At 38.7% G+C, this 24,550-nt stretch overlaps 1 protein-coding gene across 6 annotated transcripts in view; it reads left to right on the forward strand.

The window, feature by feature from the left end:
- Window positions 1-24,550, forward strand: part of CNTN3 (contactin 3) — a 239,603-nt gene that overhangs the window by 213,126 nt on the left and 1,927 nt on the right. For 3 of the 6 annotated variants that reach the window (XM_004274764.4, XM_033437173.2, XM_049715560.1), the window contains 3 exons: window positions 6,251-6,434; window positions 23,379-23,491; window positions 24,117-24,285. In XM_004274764.4, the coding sequence (XP_004274812.2) occupies window positions 6,251-6,434; window positions 23,379-23,491; window positions 24,117-24,285 (466 nt within the window). Of the gene's footprint in view, window positions 1-4,677; window positions 6,435-15,038; window positions 15,087-17,676; window positions 17,819-23,378; window positions 23,492-24,116; window positions 24,286-24,550 lie in introns of those variants that run through there. The other 3 variants (XR_007479545.1, XM_033437175.2, XM_033437176.2) reach the window with 3 other exon arrangements.

A 24,550-nucleotide genomic window follows, 5' to 3' on the forward strand; every position in this document is an offset into this window, starting at 1 on the left:
CTCCCTTCCCTGATAAGCAGTTATTTGAATCCTCCCTTTGGAACTCAGGGTAGGTCACGGAGGCTAAATGAAGCCTATTTCCTGCAAACAAGAAACTGGGTATACAGAAAGGATTTGTACTGGGAGGGCCGTACAGGGTCCTGCTCCATTTCCTCTCCATCCGGTGAGAAGCCAGAGGGTCAGCAAGTTTGGTATGTAATTCACATCGGTCAGCCCTCCAGGGACTGAGAGCTAAGTAAAGAGTAGGAGATAGATCTGGATGTGTCTTCTAAAACCTGTCGAATGCATTTGCCTGCCCGATATTTATTGAAATGTGTTCCATCTAGCAGCTAAGATGAAATATTTGTCTTCCTGAAAATCTGTAAGTATACACAAAATTATTTCAGTCTATTCTGACTAAATACCTGTACTTTAATGGCTAAAAAAGATGCCATTTTTCAATATATTATTTTTATAAACTGCATTTCATTTTAAGCTTAAGTGAAATCTCTGATACTGTGATATGAAGGACTCCTCACAGCAGGGACATTCGTTTTTGGAATAACCAAATTACTTGCAGAAATAGAGATAGCATTTTAAATCCTGACATTCCTCAAGTTTATTTCTGTTTACTTACTGAGATAAAAAATATATTAGCTTGTGAAAGGGTATTACGGTTCTGAAGAAAAAATTATTATCAAGAAATTGGAGTCCCAGTGTTTCATAGGCACATAGAATATTAGGACTTGAGTAACTAGCTTGGTGAATTAAGGGAAAAAAAAAATCTTCCTCTCTGCTCTATCCACAAAACAGTTCTGACACCAAAAATGTGGGGTTTTTCCTCTACACCAAGCAGTTCTCTGACACCAGCTGGGGGTCCTAAAATTCAATTCAATTTTGATCCTCTGTACCTAGAGTTAGCTTCAGATCCTAGAAGTTGAGGGTTCAGTCCCACAAGACTGCCCTGCCCCCCCCACCACACACACACAAACGTCAGATGCCAGGCACAAGTCCAGCCCTCCACTGACCAACTGAGGGGTTCCCACAACCCCCTCCTTGGGTTTGATAACGTGCTAGAATGGCTCACAAAACTCAGGAACGCACTTTACTTACCATTATCCATTTATTGTAAAGGATACAACTCAGCAACAGCTAAACGGAAGAGGTGTGTAGGGCAAGGTGTGTGGGAAGGGGCACAGAGCTTCCATGCCCTCTCCATGCCCTCCACTCTCCCAGCACTTCAATGTGTTCACTTACTTGGAAACCCTTCAAACCTCTTCAGTTAGGTTTTTTTAATGGAGGCTTCACTGCATAGGAACGATTGATTAAATCATTGACCGTTAGTTAACCAAATCAAATCAACCTCCAGCCTTGTGTCAGGAGGTGGACCTGAAAGTTCCAACCCTCTAATCACAAGGTTGGTTACCCTGGCAACCAGTCTCCATCCTGAAGGTACCCAGGAAACCGCAGCCACCAGATGTCTCATTAGCATACAAAAGACACTTACCGGGGCTTCCCTGGTGGCTCAGTGGTTGAGAGTCCGCCTGCCGATGCAGGGGACACGGGTTCGTGCCCCGGTCCGGAAAGATCCCACATGCCGCGGAGCGGCTGGGCCCGTGAGCCATGGCCGCTGGGCCTGCACGTCCGGAGCCTGTGCTCCGCAACGTGAGAGGCCACAGCAGTGAGAGGCCCACGTACTGCAAAAAAAAAAAACAAAACAAAAACCACACTTACCACTTCTGAGATTCCACGGGTTTGGGGGGAGCTGGTGCAGAGACCAAATACATATTTCTTATGTGTCTCTGTGGTGGGAAGAAGGGAGGCATTTTTAAACTGCCTGTGTTTAAGTCATTCAAGAATTCACCAATATGGGGTACTTAGTGTGTACAAGCTTCGACCCAAGCTGCAGAGCTATGGTGATGACCAAGACAAACCTGCCTCCAGAACATGATTCCACCTTAGCATTCGCCCCTCCTGCTGTTTTCTGTGCCAGGGGATGCAGTTGCTGGCACTGGCGCACACTCGCACTAGCGAACCAAGGCAGGGTGACCCGCTACTGATGGAGAGAGTGGCCTGTGTCTCTCAGGCTGGGTGATGAAAAAAAATGTTGAGAGCCACAATTCAGTCTTAACCACCTTCTTCTTTGGAGTTGATTTACCTTTTATTTTTCCTCCCTCTGAACTCAGAGTGAATCTACAACATGAAAATACCTGCATTTCTTCAGTTCTGGAAAATTCTGAGACATTTTCTCTTTTATTGTTGCCTTTTCCTTAACCTCTCCTTCTGGAACTCTGGTTGGAAAATGTCATTCATCCTCAGTGTTTCTTAACTTGGCTTTCATAATTTTTCTTTCCTTCTCCGTGTTCTGGATTTATTCATTCTGTCTTCTACCTTGCAGTCTTCAGCTCAATCCTAGCACTGATTTCTTTTTTACTATTGTATTTTTCAGGTGTCAGAATTCTACTTGATATTTTTTAGATTCACCCCATCTTTTTTCTTCGTCTCCTATTCTTGAATTATAAATTTAGTCCCTTCTCTGGTAAATTTGAACATTTTAAATATACTTATTTTAAGATCCATGTCACCTAAACGTATAATAGGCAGTCCCCTGTGGTCCAGTCTGCTGACTTTCTTTCTTGTTAGCAGGGTTCCTCATGTGCTTTGTAATAGTTCTCTCTCTGCTCATCTTTTGTAGATGCTGCCTTCATGTTCTGACAATGTTATATTAACTCTTTTCTGCACAATTATATTTTCAGAGTTTGTTCCTTCAGCCTGGACACGTTTCCTTTCTTCATCCCTGTATTGTGGTTTTGCCTATAAAATCCATATTAGTGTGGAGTTATATTCTGTCCTCTCAAGTGTCGAACTTTTACCATTTAAACCCAGAACACAACTGAGAGGAAAAATGGTGTCTTTTCTTCTTGGCTTTTTCCTCTATTTTAAAAAAAAAAAAAAAGACTATCCTCATATAAATATTTTTGAACAAAATTTTATAGAACATAACTGATTTATTACTTACATAATAAAAAATATCTATCCTTGGGCTTCCCTGGTGGTGCAGTGGTTGAGAGTCTGCCTGCTGATGCAGGGGACACGGGTTCGTGCCCCGGTCTGGGAAGATCCCACGTGCCGCGGAGCAGCTGGGCCCGTGAGCCATGGCCGCTGAGCCTGCGCGTCCAGAGCCTGTGCTCCGCAACGGGAGAGGCCACAGCAGTGAGAGGCCCGCGTACCGCAAAAAAAAAAAAAAAAAAAATCTATCCTTGTATAAATATTTTTGAACAAAATTTTTATAGAACATAACTGATTATTACTTGGAAATATATATGTCACTGCTTTATTTCTTTATGCTTTAGTTATATGCATATTTATTCAACTTTTAAAGTAAAGCTATTCAAGAAGATTATATAATAAGTTTGAACTAATATCATGCTCAATTTTGGCACTAATTTTCTCTATGATTAAATATTTCCAATACCTGTCAGAAACTAATATCTAAAAATAAATCTCTCATTCTGACACATGGAGATTGGTTAAAGTACTTCAGAAACAAACTGCTTTCAAGAGCTTTCAGACACCTTCTATGAACTGATTTATAAAAGATAATCCATATGCTAATTGAAAATTATTTTTATTTCTTCTTTAAATCAGTCTCCTAAGGAATGATTTCTTAGGCAACTTATATTGAAGTAATTTGAATACAGAAAGAATGGCACATGGATGGAAACCTAACAAGAGGCCAGAGTATATCACAGGATGATCTTGATTGAGTTACTTGAGTTCTCCCTGCCTTTGCCATTCCATGTGTTGAGTGACAATTATTAAAGCTCATAATTATGTGATCTTTTTCCCAATCTATGCTCTATCCTAGGCCACAAGTTTTCAGGCTGACTACAGTGTTTTATTATAATTATCGATTGTGTGTCATTCTTAGTTTCATAACTAGACAGTGTTTTAAAGAGCAGGGAGCGTCTTATCATGGTGGCCATCTAAACCTAAGCAGTACCTCCGCTGTTTACAGTTGGTGGATTTAGAATGTTTGTGAGTTTTCGGTATCCATTAACAATTGGCGGGGTGTGGCTTTATAAAAGACAGTTTGGCATGTGATCCTTAATTAGTGAATAAAATCTATGTGGTTTTCTTTGATAATGGTAAATGGTATCTGTCATATCTGTGGATGTGTTTTGCTAATTTATATTTGATGCTTTAAAGCTGTAGGAGGTGCATATTCAATTCAGTCCTAATTATTTGGGTTTACGTCCTCCTTTCAAGGTTTTTCTGAAAAGTAATAACTTCTTTCCAGGGAAAACGCACATATACACATACGTGAGCCCAGCATTTTGCATGAATTTAAGGGGGCCTTGATATCAATATAAATATACATGCATAATATACACACATATATACATGCACATATATAGGGAAAATATTGATCTTGCATGATATTAATATGCTAATTTGGGATTATTATGGAAAAACCTGAGATTTTATATTTTGCTGTTAATCTTTTTTAAAGAAATAATTTTATAGTTGCTCATTTTTTTAAAGTAACTTTAGGTGTATTTTTCTCAGAGGCCTGAAATGGGTTTACCCTATGCAACCCATAAACACGTTTTGTTTAGCCCACAGACAAATGGGGCCAACTCTAAATTTGGGACATTTCACATTAAAATCAGGATTTTTGCTTTCTTTTAAAAAAAGACCTGTAAACACTGGGTCCATCTTCCCCCCATCGACCAGAGCTGCGTAGAGGCTCCATTACGAAGATGGAATGTGCCTGTCTCCTTTGCCGCAGTTCCCACACGTCTCTACTGCCTTCATGACTCTGATGGCTGAGCATCGATTGCCGTTTTCATTGTGCTCAAGCAGCCGTTTACTTACAGAAATTATAGAAATGGTTTCCTGTTTTCATATTTTGCTATCGAAGTAGATAAATGAAAGTCAAACCAAAAGGGCAAAGACTGCAAGAAAAACAGGAAAGTGCCTATTTCTTTCTTTGTTATTTTTAATAAATTTATTCATTTAATTTATTTACTTTTGGCTGTGTTGGGTCTTCGTTGCTGTGCGCAGGCTTTCTCTACCTGCGGTAAGCAGGCTTCTCATTGCAGTGGCTTCTCTTGCTGTGGAGCACGGGCTCTAGGCTCCCAGGCTTCAGTAGTTGTGGCACGCGGGCTCAGTAGTTGTGGCACACGGGCTTAGTTGCTCTGCGGCATGTGGGATCTTCCTGGACCAGGGCTCGAACCTGCGTCCCCTGCGTTGGCAGGCGGATTCTTAACCACTGCGCCATCAGGGGAGCCCCAAGTGCCTGTTTCTTTAGGAAAGTAAAAAATATGTACTCAGTCTGCTTTATGTATTTGTGTTACATGTCCAACCCCTGCTTTATTTTAGATGGTCAGATGGTGATATCTGGTCTCAGCACAAGGAATAGTTGCACTTTTCATGAGCCATTTGTTTGGTGGTTTTGTTGCTGTTTTTATTTTATGAAGGATCCAAACTGTCTAGCAAAGCATAGTAGGGCTTTATAGCATAAATCGGAGTTCACTGGGGAACATGTCTTATTATTGTATTTTTCTACTTTTATTTCTTTATTTTGTCAAATATTCTCAAAACATTTTTATATTTTTATACTGTAAATGTATATATCTTCATAAGCAGTCTCAGATCATTTTGTACAATTCACAACAATGAAATACAAGTAAAACATTTCAATATATCCATATATTAACCTATGTTACCTGCCTTCCTGTTCTCTGCAGCAGCTCTGCCTACTCGGGGGTCTTGGTGACACTTGGCCATCACTGTAGGACGAGCCAGTGGCCAGCTGGCTTTTCAGTGGTCTTTGCTCTGACAGGTCCCTTTCTTCACAGAAAGCATCTTCACCATCCGTCAGAGTTTAAGCATAGCTGTCAGCCTTCCAGCGTTGAGCCTGAGCCAGGTTGAAGGAGAAGCAGCTCACGCTCTTAGAAATGCAGATTTTTTCCCTTCATTTTCCCATTTATAAGGCTATGGGCTAGTAGCATGTAGCACTTACTGTCTTTGAATTTATCTGGTTTATTTGTGTACTTATTACCTGTCTCCCCCAGGAGTCCCTTTTCTTTCATGTCTGTGGCACAGAGCCTAATGCAGCACCTAGCACATAGTAGGTCCTTAAAAACTACTTGTGGAACAAATGGTAAAGTAAATAAATTACAGTGCCCATTTTAATAAAAATCACTTAATTTAAAGGATGCTGTTTTGTCAGTCCTTCTCATCTTTTATGTTTTCTGTCCACCAGGTGCGGTATTGGAATAATGGAGAAGAGGGATCATCGAGCAAACTGAAAGTGGCAGGAAATGTGACATCGGCCAGACTCCATGGCTTGAAGAGCAACTTGGAATATTACACGGCTGTCCGGGCTTTCAACAGCGCTGGTACCGGTCCCTTCAGTGCCACAGTTAATGCAACCACCAAGAAAACTCGTATGTATCTTGTGATTTTTTTTAACGTCAAAAAAATACTTTGCATTTAAAATGGTAGCCTTCTTTATCATTTTAGATGGACAACACAAGTCAGTAAGCCCAATGAATGATGTAAACCCAACTCCAATCCCTTGTAAACTCAGAGGCACACATACATGTCTTCCTGATACCCCTAAATCTTCAGTTAGAAACCCCATGTGAAAATGAATGTGCATCTTTTGAAAAATTTTAGAGTGGCCTGTTTAGTCACGTCCATCCACTTTTCTTTTAAAATGTGATCAAGCTAATTGGTTTATTTCATGTATTTTTAGTTCTCCAAAGCTTGAGGATTTTTGATAAGCATGAATAACTTAAAGTTCAGGCCAAAGAATCAAGAGTGATGTTTTTCTTCTTTTCTTTCCTACTTATTCAAAAGAGGGCAATGTACAATAAAAGGTTACCAGCCAAAGATGTTGCTTCACATGAATACATGGATATTTTAAAAAATCTGACCAGAGATGTCAGTCAGTGTTGCCTTCAAAGCTGAATCTTTGTTAGCTGTGTATTCACAGATACATTCACAGGCACCAATTATGAGCTATATATTAACCTGGCTTTAAATTAGGCTACAGAAAAATCAGTGATTTGCAATTTTGTAGTCTTTCACATTTATTTCCATGAAACTGATAACACCAGTATATATTTAGTTATTGTATTGTTACTTTCTCACAATGCAACCATTTGAATTACTCTTGTCATCATCATCGTAGCTAATAGCAATTAGAACATTTTATGTTCACATGCTTTACATGTATTCCCACACCTAAACTTCATACCTACCACATGAGGTAGGTGTCGTTTTTACTTCTTTTTGAAAGATGAGGAATGTGGGCATGACAGGATTAACTTTAATTTTAAAACAATGGTGCAGTAATTTTTTCTTCTTAATTTATTTTTCTTCTTAATTTATTTTCAAAATTAATTAACCCAGTAAAAATGTTTTGTTAACTGGCCCTATATGGGAATGAGACAGTTATTGTGTTTGACTGCCAATTTCATTAATGCATTTCTGTTTCCGTATATAATTCCCAAACTTTCGTGAGAACGTACGTTGGCTGGCTAAAATTGCTAAGAACAACAATAGTATAAAATCTAATTTTATTACTAGTGTTATTTATGGGTAAGTTAAAATATATATAAAACACAATTCTACTATGGATTTTCATTAACCAGTGTTCATTTGATCAGGAAAGTTCATATTTTTACCTTTGTATTATCTATTGAAAAGAGAATTTGGAGAGAAAGTTTAGCAACCAAACATTTTAATCCCTTTAAGTAGCATATATTTACAAGCAACCAACTAATGTGGTAATTAATTATCCTTCACTAATTATTAGGCGAAGCCTGACTCCATCTCTTAGAACACATGGTTGGGGCTAGACCAAGGAGCGTGTCGGTTTGCCAATAAACTGAATATATTCTGCGTTTAGAACTTTTCGCTAAATATATTTGGTATTCCCAGTAGCGCTTCTGAATTAGTACGATTTAAATATACATAATTATTATATGTTCAAAGCACAGCATCAATCAAAAATTCTGATGCATGCATACAAGGTTATCTGGCTCTTTCCTCCGACTTAATAATTGATGTGATTACTTGCTAAGAAATTATGATTGTAAAAGACTGTGTGACATCATCATGAAATCAGTGAAGAGCTTAGTGAATTGGTTAGACAGAAGGAAGAGATTGATTATAAATCAATAGGAATTTCATGGTAATGTACAGTGAGTGAAATAGAATTATAAAAAAGCACAACCCTTTAAAATTTAAAGATAGCCTATAAATACCCAATCTAAAGTAGGAATTTGCAGGTTACAGTAATGATGGTGATTATGATTTTAATGACTAACACTTACAGAGCAATTTCCAGTCTCTGTTCTAAGTATGTTTCATGTATTGATTCTTAATTCTCACAGCAACACCGTGACTTGGAAACTATTAGTAGTCTCACTTTAGAGACGATGTGGAAGCACATAGAGGTTATATAACTTTACTGAGATCACAGAGTAAGTAGCAAGAGAGCCATACAAACCCAGACATAGTCTTAACCGCTGTGCTAGCCTCTCTTTCAACCATATAATTCGAATGTTCATGTCGTCTATAACACCGGTATTTATTGGGTTTTTACTCTGTGTTTAGGAAGCAGGTAAGGTGATCAAAGATAGACAGGACTTCTGTGCTCATGGACCTGGAGTCTCATGGGAATTCCAGTAATTGAACAAAATCCCCCCTGCAAATGATACATTCCTATCGCCCCAATTTAACTGGAGTCTGCATGTGGGGCTGTAGGTGTTATTAAAGAAAGGTTTCCTACTTTGAGTGGGAAATTCATAGAGATAATTAAAATCCCTAACTATTCTAAGATTGTGTATAAAGACCATCGTTAAGTTTTAAATTTTACATTCATAATTTTTCTAATGTACCAAAATACAAGTAAGACAATCTTTGAAAACTATTTCTAATATTATTTTACTGGCAGCTCTTAACAGTCATACTAACGTTTGACACGGTGTTAGCTTCAAATCCTAGTTACAAATTTTAATAAGGCTTTTGTGATTATCACTATGAAGAGAATTATTGTCATGCCTCAGGCATAAAGAACGAAGATAACATCTTTGAGTCTTTGCTTGCTATCTGTCTTCCCCTCTGGATTGTAAACTTTATGGGGAAAGAGTCCCTCTGTGTCTGTTCACCCAGCCCCAGTGCCCAGCCTGGCACTGGGAGCCACTCATTAAATGTTTAGTGGGTAGCTAGATGGATGAATGAAATCTAAAGAAGCAGGGCAGCCTGAAGTACTATTATTAATCCCATATACTTCCTCTTGACTGAACATGGTGAGTTCAGAACACTTACTGGAGTCCTTCACCATCTTACTTAAAATGTGCAAGTTTCATGTACTTGTAATCATGGAATTCTGTATGCGAGGCTTTACATCCATACAGATCTTGGGTGATATTTTTGATTAATGTAAATAATACAAGGATTCTCAGGTTAAGGACTGTAGCTTCCATTAAACACTTAATTCTTGATATCCAAATACTTGTGTTTTTTTAAAGCACTTCTAAGTTAAACACTAATTAGCCTCTTTAAGTAATCAAAGATGGATTTTTGTTACTTGCAACCCAAAGAGAGCTAACTCTTAAGAACATCTTTTATCTAAAGGCACTGATGAGGAAAAATTGCAGATAGCATATAAATGACGAAATGGAACGGCTTCTAAAAGGAAACATACTGAGAAGTTTATGTTCGGAGATTGCAAGAAAGAATGTGGAGGGCAAATATTCTGCTTTGAATGACTGAAAAGTCAAGTGGTAATCGTGGCTTTCAGTATGGATAAATTTAGCACTCAACATCCTCAACGATCACCTAACATCTCAAATTGATTATTTCTAAAACTAAGTTCTTTACATCATCCACCCCATTTAAAACCTGGCCCTTCTACCCTATCAATATTCCCCATCTTGGTAAATTCAATCCCGTTATTGCAGTCGCTCAGCCACAAAAATTTGGGTGTCATCCTCAACTCTTCTGTTTCTCTTATACCCTGCACCTGGTCCAGAATCTGCCTGCTGCAAGAATCTGCCTCTTCTTAAGGCATTCACAGCAGTCGCCCTGGTACAAGTTGGTACAACCCTCACATGGATCAGGGCAGCGACCCTTTATCATTCAGCCCATCTGCCTTTGTCTCCCTTAGGCCAGAGTGGTAGTGATGATGTTGCTTCTCTGCTCAGAACCTTCCAATCACTTCCCATCCCACTGCAGATAAATGCTAAATCCTTAAAATGCCCAACAAGGCCTTTACAGTCCATCCTGAAATCCTACTTAGACTCATTTCGTACTATTTTCTACCCGCTCCTTCCACCTTCCTTTCAGGGGCTCTGCATTTGCTGTTCCCTCTCCCCCGAAGGCTGTTCCTCCAGATGCCCAAGTGGGACTCTCCCCCATGCTCACATGTAACCTCAGTGCCACCTGACCGCCATATGTAAAAGTACAGCCCCTCATTTCCCGACACTCCCTGTCTCCTTTGCTGCTTTATTCTTGGGCATCGCACTTAGAGCCACCACCCATGCATGTTCGTAATTATTTTATTGTTGTCTCACCAGCCTGCTTTGACTGAAGGCCAGACTCCTTCAGGGCAGAGATTTTGCCTGTTTTCCTCATTACTCTATCCCCAGAGCTCTATCTTCAGGGTCTCAGTAATCACAGTTGGTGCCCTGTAAGTATTTATTAAACAATCAAGAATGTCTTCATCTCTTGGCTCTGTTCCATGATGGCGTCATTCTCACCAGGTCCCCTCTTCAGAGTAACAGTATTGCCATTAAGCACCTCAAAGCCTATTCCTGTCAACTAAGCATGCTGGGAAGAGGGCCAGCTCCTTCCTCATCCCTCCACTCAGAGCCAAGGAGGGGTCTTGGCTCTTCTAGAGCCAGGTTTTGTGGCAAGTAAGTGGAAACCCTAGATTGGCCTGGCCTGCATCACTTGCCCAGATTCTCCCCTAGAACAAGAGAATCCTGTTTTTTAGTGCCTTCACCAATGATTATACATGAGTATCTACTTGAGAAAATAGTGATATTAAATGGTGAAATCAGTTTTTCACTTGAGTGTTTGCATTTCCAAGTGGAATGTTCATCCATGTAGGTTGAGCCAAAATTAATTGTCTGAATTTAAGGAAACCAATTAAGTGTGTCCTCAGGAAATGAAAGGAAATGTGAATAACACAAGCCCGGAAACAATGTGAGTCAATATCTCAGAGGTTTTTGATTAAATGAATATTTCTGCCTCAAACACCTAATGTAGAAGTTTTCAAGTTTTCAAAGGTACGATTTCATTATATAATCATCCACTCTAAGTTAAGAGTCAGGTACATATCAGTACAAGGTTTTCCAAATTTTAGATGGTGATCTGCCTTCTCAATTTTTGCCATTTCTGTGGGCCTTCTCTGCTAATGTGTACCTAGTATTTTTTCTTAAAAACTAACTTACCATTTTTACTTATATAAACCTAAAGAAAATGGAAACTAATTTCCTGAGTATGAAAACCAGTATCATTGCCATAAGTAGATGTTAACAAAGTAATAATTAAACAATGAACAATGCCAATAATAGTAAATATAATGAAAAAATAAGCTGTTCTCCATTTTAAATATTAGCAACGTGGTCTTGCCTATTCAGACAACTGAACCTGCTTCCTCTTTGTTTGTGATGTTAGCACTGAAGGCATATGAAAGAGCTAGTAGCCCCCAAATCCAGCTTTCTCTTGAAACTAATGGGAAGACTAAAAGGGAATTAATTCCTCCCTAGGTGACTAAATGTTATTTGTTGGCTTTTCTGTGTGTCACATACCACAGATATATGTCACCCACTCGTGTTTGTGTATGATACGCCACAAATCACACATACAACATTAGAATACACTGTTTACTAATAATGCACATTCTTCAGATTTAGAAGGGTTTTCTTTTCCTGTCTGTGGACTTCAAGAAAGTGATGTCTGATCTTGTAAGCTCTGAAGCAAGATAGCAATATAATATTGAATTTAATCAGAATCCAATTAGGAAGTTTCAGCTAGTATAGAAACAAATACTTACTTTGGCCAAATGTATAAATCTTATGAACTTTAGTTTGTAGGAGCTTTGGTACTTTTGTCCACCTTGCCCATGAATTCTCTAGAAGCTTGTAAATGTTCTGATTATAGGTTACAAATTTTCATGTTGTTATTATCCGAAGAAGGAGAGATTTTGGTCACGGGAATTCCCATTCATTTAAAATGAAGAAAGGCTTTCTTCCCTGACATTCCAGATTAGACCCCAAGTAAGGTCTTTTCTGAGTTTTAGATGCATTAAGAAGCACGTGTTTTTGTCTTGTTTTTTAAAATTGAGTCAATCTCTTATGATAAATTAATTTATAATAACTTCAATGATGTCAAGACAAGTATATCTCATTATTTGGGAAAAAGTGGCTTTTGGTAACTTGTTTTCTACACAGTGTCAAATATTTAAGCTGTTTCATGACAAATGTTGATGTTCAACTCAAGTGAAGTCCAAGTGGAAAGTGTACCTTCGAGCTACCACTTATCATGTAAGTCAGCTCATTACCATCAGGTAGTCAAGAAATCTGTTGAGTTTTACATAATTAAGTCACGGCAAATGTATTTTCTTAAAATTCCATGTTTTGAAAGTCAATGCCAACTTCACTCTCAGCACTGTGAAGATATCACTACTGAAAATTCTGGACAGTAATATTCTTTATTTTAACAACCTCTACTTTTCATATGTAAAGGAAAATGGATTCACTGCTGAAATTAGGGGAAAATCATCACCCATAATCCCATCCCTCAGAAAGACCATTGTTAGTATTGTTGATCTTTCTTTCCAGACTTACGTTCTATAAAATGTTGCTCTTAGAAAGTGGAGGTTATGCCATATATTTAGTTACCTGGTATCAGAATTTTCCCTAGGTCATTAATAATTTTCATAAACATGTTAGTGTGTGTGTAACATTCCATTGTGATTATGCACCACAATTTAGCCATTTTCCTATTGGTAGACACGTCTTATATTCCCAGCTTCATCCATTCAACACCCTTGCAGTAATCACCTATTAGCAGTCAAGTGGCTGTAGATTTAGTAAAATCTATGGGGCTGTTGTTGAGGAATCTGCTAATCACATACACGGAGGATGTCAGGATAGGTGCTAAAAGAATGACAACAATAATAAAAGCCTTCGACATACTATTATTCTTGTCACATACCATTTGAAATTATTGAAATAATGGTGCAGCCTGTCAATTAGTGTTGTGCTATAAATCTAGTGATATGCCACTTTTCTACTAGAATTAAATTAGTTTTTATCATTTTTTTCTATTTTAGTGTACTGTCAACACACTAGAAGTTGAGTTGACAGAGGAAAAACCTACAGGATATGAAAGTTGAGATATGATTTACAAAAAATTTCAAAATGTAGACCATATATCAAGTTAATTCTCATAAGGTGTGGAACTCAGCCAGCCTTCTGGGTTGGGCTTCCAACGTCATAGAACATGAAAAGTGAAACTGGAAGTCCTAAAAGATATGCTGTCAACTCTCTCCTGCCCATTTCCACTTCAGTATGTGACTCAATGCCTTTACAAAATTTCATTGTGTTACATTGAAGCTTAGGCTACTGTTTAATAGCTGTATTAGTCAGATGGGCTCGTATGGGTAGAGTATCCAAAACTCCCAAACCTAGAGGCTTTAAGCTACAAGTGTTTCTTTCTCATTCATACTACATGTCCATCATAGGTGCGATTCAGATCTGATCAATTGCATCTTCACTTCAGAATGCTGACTGAAGAAGCAGCCACTCTCTGGGCCATGCTGGTCTCATGGGAAAGGGAAAATGGTGAACCATGCTCTTCAGTTGCTTTTAAAGCTGTCATTTCACTTTCGCTTACATTCCACTGGCTGAAACAAGCCATATAACAAAACCTGATGTCTGTGAGATGCCAGTGAGAAGGGGAAGTATGTCTTCCTAAAGGCATGGGACCACAAGTCCCATGGCCAGGCTGAATGTCAGTGAGAGTGAGGCAGGGAAGCATAATCTTTCCATGGAGGATGAAGGACAGAAGACATGCAAAGACTAAATAATAATACACCCAAATAATCTACCCCAAAGTATTTTTAAACAATAATACAGTCAATCCTACCAGCCAATAATAAGGACCATTTAAAAATGTTTCCAGAGGATCTAAGAATAAATCACAGGTCCTGAGAGATCCCTAGGGGTCCACGAGTTGTTCTTTCATCTGCCTTTACTGTCTGCACCTTCCTCCTTCATATCCCTTCCCTCAGCATCTACAGCCTCAAGCCTTTACAGAAATAACAAGGTAATTTATTCCATCCAGATAGATTACTTATATAAATATGTCAATAAAATATCCTCAAAATATGTAAAAACTACCCCAAATGACTCTTTATTTAAAAAGAGGAGTAAGGGCTTCCCTGGTGGCGCAGTGGTTGAGAGTCCGCCTGCCGATGCAGGGGACATGGGTTCGTGCCCCGGTCTGGGAAGATCCCACATGCCGCGGAACGGCTGGGCCCGTGAGCCATGGCCGCTGAGCCTGTGCGTCCGGAGCCTGTGCTCTGCAACGGGAGAGGCCACAACAGTGAGAGGCCCGCGTACCGCAAAAAAAAAAAAAAGAAAAAAAAAAAAGAGGAATAATAAAGTCAAGTGCCTTCAATGGCCAGGCAGGTTTAAATGAGCATTGGTGGGTATGTGGGGCAGTCTCTTGTTGCTCCATCCCATGCTTTCTATCCATCATCGTAGGACCAGTGTTCCTGATCGTCTAGTTTTGCACAAGAAACCAGAAATCTGGAACATAAATGAAAGCTCCCAAGTTCTAAATGTTGGTAACTAAACAAAATTAAAATACAGTATTTGGGTTAGGCAGAAAATGTGTGCAAGGTGGATCTAGCTGAAGTTTCAGGTTGCAACCTCTGATGTGAAGCTTTACAGTTATAGACATTTCACTATCTTGTGTTTTTTAATCCAGCAACAGCTCTACCAGCTGTTTTCCTTCTTTTGCAGTTGAGACTCTGTGGCTTCTGCTAGGTTAAGGGACTAAAATCAATACAGGTGAGTTGTAAGTGGCCACATTGCTTCTAGTACATTAAGCCTTAAGTATATTAGGTAGACCTTGTCTGTGGTGGTGCAAGCTTGCTGTTTGTTGGTGCACAAGGGTAAATCGTTTTTATAGAGAGTTTGTGGAAGGAAAGAATTAATATTTGAAGTTTGACATTAGTAAGATAGAAAAGAAGGGCATTTAAGGCTTAATACGAGGTAACTGAAGGTTGGTAAGGATGGAAACCAAAAGTAGGGATAAAGATACTAAAGGGTAGTTCTATTTGTAGCTTTTTAAGGAACCTCCATACTGTTCTCCACAGTGGCTGTATCAATTTACATTCCCACCAACAGTGTAAGAGGGTTCCCTTTTCTCCACACCCTCTCCAGCATTTATTGTTTCTAGATTTTTTGATGATGGCCATTCTGACTGGTGTGAGATGATATCTCATTGTAGTTTTGATTTGCATTTCTCTAATGATTAGTGATGTTGAGCATTCTTTCATGTGTTTGTTGGCACTCTGTATATCTTCTTTGGAGAAATGTCTATTTAGGTCTTCTGCCCATTTTTGGATTGGGTTGTTTGTTCTTTTGTTATTAAGCTGCATGAGCTGCTTATAAATTTTGGAGATTAATCCTTTGTCAGTTGCTTCATTTGCAAATATTTTCTCCCATTCTGAGGGTTGTCTTTTGGTCTTCTTTATGGTTTCCTTTGCTGCGCAAAAGCTTTTAAGTTTCATTAGGTCCCATTTGTTTACTTTTGTTTTTATTTCCATTTCTCTAGGAGGTGGGTCAAAAAGGACCTTGCTGTGATTTATGTCATAGAGTGTTCTGCCTATGTTTTCCTCTAAGAGTTTGATAGTTTCTGGCCTTACATTTAGGTCTTTAATCCATTTTGAGCTTATTTTTGTGTATGGTGTTAGGGAGTGATCTAATCCCACTACTGGGCATATACCCTGAGAAAACCATAATTCAAAAAGAGTCATGTACCAAAATGTTCATTGCAGCTCTATTTACAATAGCCCAGAGATGGAAACAACCTAAGTGTCCATCATCGGATGAATGGATAAAGAAGATGTGGCACATATATACAATGGAATATTACTCAGCCATAAAAAGAGACGAAATTGAGCTATTTGTAATGAGGTGGATGGACCTAGAGTCTGTCATACAGAGTGAAGTAAGTCAGAAAGAGAGAGACAAATACCGTATGCTAACACATATATATGGAATTTAAAAAAAAAAAAATGTCATGAAAAACCTAGGGGTGAAACAGGAATAAAGACACAGACTTACTAGAGAATGGACTTGAGGCTATGGGGAGGGGGAAGGGTAAACTGTGACAAAGCGATAAAGAGGCATGGACATATATACACTACCAAACGTAGGGCAGTTAGCTAGTGGGAAGCAGCCGCATAGCACAGGGAGATCAGCTCGGTGCTTTGTGACCGCCTGGAGGGGTGGGATAGGGAGGGTGGGAGGGAGGGAGACGCAAGCGGGAAGAGATATGGGAATATATGTGTATATATAACTGATTCATTTTGTTGTGAAGCTGAAACTAACATACCATTGTAAAGCAATTATACTCCAATAAAGATGTTAAAAAAAAAAAAAAAAGAAAAGAGAGGACATACCCTGAAAATGTAAACTGCTTATTCAGCAAATAACAAATGGAGATGCTGGCATTTCAAACTTTAAGGTGAAAATTAAAGTGCGCCTATGGCAAAGTCTAAAAAAAAAAAAAAAGATACTAAAGGGAAGTTTGGATCATACAATAATCAAACTTTACTTTACTCATAATTTGCCCAGTGTTTTGCAATCTCCAGTCACTGAATGATCCTTGCAAGATTTTAGCCACATACTCAACAACCTGGATTATTATTTCCCTAATGTATTTAATACTTAAATATATTTATTTTAAAAGGCTTTGTATCATTGCTATAAACAGAACACAACTAATACTCTCTCCTTACAAGATAGTAGTTTTAATTTTCTTCCCATAAAAATGAAAGCAAAGCAGTTACTTAGAGAAAAGTTTACAACTTAAAACTACAATGAATAGCAAAAATAAACATACTTGATTTGCCAAAAATGTGTACCTAGAAATAAGTTTTGCAGTGAGCTAACCAGAGTGTTGATGACTGTTATTAATAGAGTGATATTCTGTTCTTGATCACTTAGTTTAAGATGAGTTATTTACTGTAAATATATCCTTAGGTCAGAGTCAGTTTGAATTATGACTGTGTTTTTTGGGGTGTTTACCAGACATCTGTGTGCTACTGAAAGCATCTGAGTTATTTATGTTTGTGTAACACCCTATTTTTTGTGTCGTTATTTAGAACCTAATTTTAATCTATGTGTGTAAAGTATATTACCACTGATGTACCAATATTGGCCTCATCCAAAAGAATTATATCTATGAATCAATTAACAATTAAAACAATTAAAAATGTCATCCACCTAAAACCATCGTATTTGTTCAAGTACTGGTCTCTGGGAACCACTAATGTGGTCCATGATTAGAAGTCAGAGAATATCTTTATCTCTGTGCTTACTGTACTCGGGAGAATCCCTGACACATGCGAAATGCTTATTAATTCCGTAGTGACTGAAAGGGAATTCTGGATAGAAACGTTGTTCCCCAAGATGCGTGTCATTCACCCGGGCTGCCGAGCTAGAATTAGCCTGCCTTCTTGTTACCACCACCCATATGACCTCCATCATCAGGACCTATTCGCAAATTCCAGGTCTGTTCCATCCCTCCAACTCTACTGCCATCACTTGCACATGAAGCTTTATTATCTTTTAGACAAAGTGCTGCAGTGCCCTCCCTACAGAGCTCCCACCAAGATTCTCCATCTTCTCCCTCTGTCCCCACAAAGATCTGTGAAAGCACAGACCCGATGGCATCACAGATCTGATCCTTCTTCAGTGCCCTGCCCATTGCCTGCCCCCCAAAATTCCTTTTCTCGTTCCTTTGGCCTTCTAGACTCTTTAGCATATGGCTACTACCTGTCTCTCCAACTGCCTTTGCAGTTCCTTCCCATCATCCCTACCTGTAACCCGTCAGAACTGAGCTCCCTACGGCACTATGCTAGTTCCTGCCTCTGTGCCTTGGCGTGTGTCATCCCTCTGCCTGGGTTACCACCCCCCAACCTCTACATGTGAAACTCACATTCATCTTTCAAAATCTACTCGAGATGTTGTCACCTCTTTATGCATGTTTCCCTTAACACTTAAAACATAAATATTTAGTAAATAAATCATTTAAGTATTGAATGAATAGTTGTTTTGCTGTCTTTCTTATTCTGTTCTTTCTTTTTTTTTTTTTTTTTTTTTTTGCGGTATGCGGGCCTCTCACTGTTGTGGCCTCTCCCGTTGCGGAGCACAGGCTCCAGACGGGCAGGTTCAGCGGCCACGGCTCACGGGCCCAGCCGCTCCACGGCATATGGGATCTTCCCAGACCGGGGCACGAACCCATGTCCCCTGCATCAGCAGGCGGACTCTCAACGACTGCGCCACCAGGGAAGCCCTATTCTGTTCTTTCTTTGTGTTTTGTTCCTTATTGTCTTAGCCTCAATATAATCAGCCGTATTCAAGCTCTCAAGGCTGATGGTCAGTGTTAATGTCCCAGTTTTGTCTTTGTGAAATTTATGCATTTATTGGGATGTGTCTTGGAGGACTTTCAAAACCATGGAGCTAGAAAATTCATTCTAAATTCTGAGGTGCCACATTTGAGAACTGTGACCAGCCAAATGTTACCCCGCTGACACCATGGTGAATTGCTACTGATACTTGTTCTGAATCTTTCCCCATTCAGCATTACTTTGTCATTGCATGACTCATCCCTTAGGGACACGTAGGGAGTAGATCAAACTTATTTTTTGATAACACTAGAGAAGCGTTTTCTTAATCCTTGGGTTTTGTTTCTTGCATTAAAATAGCAGTCAATTACATACAAAATCTAATTTGATATCTACCTTTAACAAGACATTAGGCTAGTGAATAAAAACTAGCATATGGGCCTATCGATGTCAGAGACCATATAGGACATTTTGTCTGCAAGGAACTTATGAATTAGTAGGAAAATTGGATAATAAACATAAAACCACAATTAAATGTAAAATGTTCCTTTGCTGAAAATGATGAAGAAAGGGAACCTGGTATATGAAAAGAGGCCCCATTTTACGTTTAGTCTGAGAAGTCAGGAAAAGCAGTCCTAGGAAAGTGAAAATTGAGTATATTTTGAGATGAACATGTTTAATATTCATTTTTACATCATTGACAAATCATTTGTCAATGGTTCAAGAGTTAACTAAAGTCACAGATAGTTACCACAACATAATAGGGGAGGCATAGACTTTGGAATTAACCGGAACTGATTTGAATCCACATGATACCTCTTACCAGCTGTGCATCTTAGCAAGTTCTTTGCTTTTATTTTTTTTTTAACATCTTTATTGGGGTATAATCGCTTTGCAATGATGTGTTAGTTTCTGCTTTATAACAAAGTGAATCAGTTATACATATACATATGTCCCCATATCTCTTCCCTCTTGCGTCTCCCTCCCTCCCACCCTCCCTATCCCACCCCTCCAGGCGGTCACAAAGCACCGAGCTGATCTCCCTGTGCTATGCGGCTGCTTCCCACTAGCTATCTACCTTATGTTTGGTAGTGTATATATGTCCATGCCACTCTCTCACTTTGTCACAGGTTACCCTTCCCCCTCCCCATATCCTCAAGTCCATTCTCTAGTAGGTCTGTGTCTTTATTCCTGTCTTACCCCTACGTTCTTCATGACATTTTTTTTTTCTTAAATTCCATATATATGTGTTAGCATACGGTATTTGTCTTTCTCTTTCTGACTTACTTCACTCTGTATGACAGACTCTAGGTCTATCCACCTCATTACAAATAGCTCAATTTCGTTTCTTTTTATGGCTGAGTAATACTCCATTGTATATATGTGCCACATCTTCTTTATCCATTCATCCGATGATGGGCACTTAGGTTGTCTCCATCTCCGGGCTATCGTAAATAGAGCTTCAATGACCATTTTGGTACATGACTCTTTTTGAATTATGGTTTTCTCAGGGTATATGCCCAGTAGTGGGATTGCTGGGTCATATGGTAGTTCTATTTGTAGTTTTTTAAGGAACCTCCATACTGTTCTCCACAGTGGCTGTACCAATTCACATTCCCACCAGCAGTGCAGGAGTATTCCCTTTTCTCCACACCCTCTCCGTCATTTATTGTTTCTAGATTTTTTGATGATGGCCATTCTGACTGGTGTGAGATGATATCTCATTGTAGTTTTGATTTGCATTTCTCTAATGATTAATGATATTGAGCATTCTTTCATGTGTTTGTTGGCAGTCTGTATATCTTCTTTGGAGAAATGTCTATTTAGGCCTTCTGCCCATTTTTGGATTGGGTTGTTTTTTGTTATTGAGCTGCATGAGCTGCTTGTAAATTTTGGAAATTAATCCTTTGTCAGTTGTTTAATTTGCAAATATTTTCTCCCATTCTGAGGGTTGTCTTTTGGTCTTGTTTATGGTTTCCTTTGCTGTGCAAAAGCTTTGAAGTTTCATTAGGTCCCATTTGTTTATTTTTGTTTTTATTTCCATTTCTCTAGGAGGTGGGTCAAAAAGGATCCTGCTGTGATTTATGTCATAGAGTGTTCTGCCTATGTTTTCCTCTAAGAGTTTGATAGTTTCTGGCCTTACATTTAGGTCTTTAATCTTTTAATTTTTAATTGTGATAAAAATACACATGACATAAAATGTCCATCTTACCTATTTTTAAATGTACAGTTCCTTAGTGTTGGGCTTGGTTATTGTGCAGCCGATCTCCAGAACTCTTTTCACCTTACAAAACTGAAACTCTGTACCCATGAAACAGCATCTCCCATTGTCCCCTCCCCCACCCCTGGCAACCACCATTCTACGTTCTGTCTCCATGGATTGACTACTCTGGCTACCTTGTATATGTGGAATCCTACAGAAAATTTGTCTTTTTTGTGACTGGCTTATTTCACTTTGCATAATTTCCCCAAGGTTCATCCAGGTTGTTGCATGTGTCAGAATTTCCTTCCTATTTAAGGCTGAATAGTATTCCTTAGTACGGATATACCACATTTTGATTATTCACCTGTTGATGGACACTTGGGTTGATTCAGCCTTTTGTCTGCTGTGAATGATGCTGCTATGAGCATGCATGTACAATCTTCTTTTTAAACTTTCTGGGTCCAGATTACCCATGTAGCAAAATGGGCTTTATTATAATGCAGTGTAATGAGGATTAAGTAAATTATATTATATAAAACCACATTCTACCTTGCCTAACATATTATAGGTTTTAATAGGCATTAGTTGCTAACAATAATAGGATTTTAAATTTGGAAGGAAAGTTTATCTGATCTAGGATTTTCCAGAAGATGTTATTCTTACCAGTAGCAATAAAAAATGATTTTAGAATAGTCCACAAATATTTTTGAAAATTTAATAATGCTTCATTTATTATATAGAGTACCATAGGAATGTAACAAGCATACCAAGGCTCATGACTGTGTGCATATTAGTGTTTAGGACAAGGCTAAAGTTGATGTTTAAGTCAAGTTCATTTTTTAAAAAATAGCAAAAATGATGAAAACGGGACGTGACTATCTGAGGCTTGGAAACACCGATATGGAAAATAAGAGTGATCAGACCCAGAACAAAACTTTTATTTTTTTCCCCTTTCCCATTTCCTGTTTTTTTTTACCTTTTTGTCCATTCAAAAAATATTCAATTCAGGCTGAACTCTCATCTGTCTTCGGACTCATACAAAATAAGCCCAAGTTTTAACCTTGCAGTTAATTTTTTTGCAAGGCTAGTGTTGGAATAAGTGATTCAACCAAAATCAACTCAAGTTTTCTATAATCTACAAGCACACACCTCTCGGCAGGACACACCATGCTGAAGCACGTTATCTGAGCTGCCTCAAATGGAACCTGTCCTTTTATGGTGCCGCCAGGCCACAGGAAATCACAGACTTTGGGAAACTGTTCTAACAATCGTGCGTTCATAGCATTTGGATGGAGCCCCGCAAAACACAGTCATTAGTATTTCAGCCCTAAGTCACTGCCATATCTATGTTTTGTTATCTAAGCATTGCAGCTTAAGAGTGCTCTGAGCTGACCTAAGCTCACTGTTAATACCAGATCACAAATTTTAAAGGCAATGTAGAATTGTGTTAAAGAGCAGACAGTAAGCCAAAATACCTGCAGGGAATACAATCTTGTTTGGCGTCATTAGTCACATGAATGTATCTGAGCCCCCTTCCCATCTGTAAGTCCAGCCGTCTCTCCCTCATGGCATGAGTCAGTGATGTTGAGAAATTTCTCAGCCTAGCCAATCTTTTATTTCATTTTCCCATGACAAATTCAGTTAACCAAATCACATTCTGTGGCTAAATCCACAAGTACAACATATTTCAACACTGTTTTGGGCAGTTGTGATGTTGCCAAATGGATAATATTATGTTTGCTGTTTTGTGATTGACAAGAAACTGAATTTTCAGTGTCCTATGTTGCTCTTGACAAATGCTATCAAACCGCCTTCCCCCGGCCGGCATCTAGTGTTCGTGAGAGGGAGCTAAATTATGAATCCAAGTTTTTAAACCTCAGAGAGTTTCATGAATTATCTAATGGGGCTCTCATTAACGTTTCATTGTTTTGCCTTATTTTTCTCAAAAATTGATTTAAACTTGGAAAACGAAGGTAAAATAGAGACTCTGTGCTGCAGTTTTTCATGTGTATAGCTGTTACTTCTTGGGAATAAATCTAAGTAATCCTTATCTTTGATTGCCTCCTATTTTGCTCATCTCATCATACATGGATGGTTTTAAAATCATCCACACTTCATTTCCTGCAACTTTAATCTGCTCAGTTGGCAATTTCTCTCAGCCTCTGGATGTGTCAAACAGGACACACTGCCTGCCTTTCCTAGCCCATCACAAGCATCCCTCTAGTGGTGGATAAAAGAATTTCTTTATCTCCACTATCAACAAGTTTTCCAGGAGACCATGTCAACAAGTGAGAAATGCCCTAAAGTATATGATGAATATGATAAAGCAAATTGTCTTACAATGTTATGGAAATGCCTTTGTAAAAGGAAATTTAGCTACTTTGTTATTTTCTCTGATTCTTCTTATACACTATGTGTTACCAAAGAGATTCTGCTCTCCTTTGGCTGTCATTTATCTGTTCTATGTAAAATATCACTCCATGCTCAAATCTATTTTAATTTCTCATTTTGCATTTCAAGCTCCCAGTCAGCCACCAGGAAATGTTGTTTGGAATGCTACAGACACGAAAGTGTTACTTAATTGGGAGCAAGTGAAAGCCATGGAGAATGAATCAGAAGTAACCGGGTACAAAGTAAGTTGTATCATTTGCAATGCTTTCTTATCCTACTTCTGGCAGTACTTTTCAAAGGAAGCTAGATTTGAACAGTTTTTCTAAATGTTGATGTGTGATCTTTATAAACTACTTCTGACATACAGATGTCAAGCTGTTTATGAAAAGGGTATTTTTCCAAAACATCTGATTTCTTAAATATAAATTTAAGTGACGTAATTCTGCTCACGGGGGAATTTTAGGCCAAATGTTGGTAAGTTGTTCATTATGTTAGTTTCCTATTTCTGACGCTCACCCATATACTACTTAAAAAACAACTAATAGCATTGGCTCTGATTCTTTGGTCTCCTGTTCAAGATCTATACAGTAGGACCTTGCCCCCATCTCTCCATCCTCACAAATACCCAAGCAGCTGAACTTTCCATAGAAGAACTTTTTTCTTCCCCACCTCCTTCATTTTGAGCACTGATGATTCTACCACGTGCTGATCCCTAGTCTAAGGTGACAGAGCTATGAATGCAGCCTGTATTTTAGTGGGTGTGGAAAACAAGCAATATAAATGAAGTAACATCAGAGTAATACGTTTATGAAAAAAAATAAAAGAGGGCACTATAAAAAAATCAATGTGTTTGTTCATGCATTTTAGGTTTTCTATAGGACTAGCAGCCAAAATAATGTGCAAGTGCTAAACACAAACAAAACTTCAGCCGAACTTCTGCTGCCCATTAAGGAGGACTACATTATTGAAGTTAAGGCCACAACGGATGGCGGGGATGGGACCAGTAGCGAACAGATCAGGATTCCAAGAATAACCAGTAAGTTGGTCGACGTCAACATCTCCTTAATTCCCGGCATCAGTTATGAGCCCCCAAGAGAGAGTCAGTCGGTGCCTCCCTCTCCACTCTTTGTTTTCCTACCGCTTCTTTCATCTGAATGCTGAGAAGGTCTTGGAATATGAGAGATGACGGCAGGAGGAATTCCTCACGAGTGGTGCAAAATAAGAACGATAAGAACAGAATAACAGAAAAAACATTGAGAAATATTTAGCAAATTTTATTAATTTAATTTTTTTCTCATTCT

The sequence above is a fragment of the Orcinus orca genome, chromosome 10, assembly GCF_937001465.1.
Source record: "Orcinus orca chromosome 10, mOrcOrc1.1, whole genome shotgun sequence".
Taxonomy (NCBI): Eukaryota; Metazoa; Chordata; class Mammalia; order Artiodactyla; family Delphinidae; genus Orcinus; species Orcinus orca.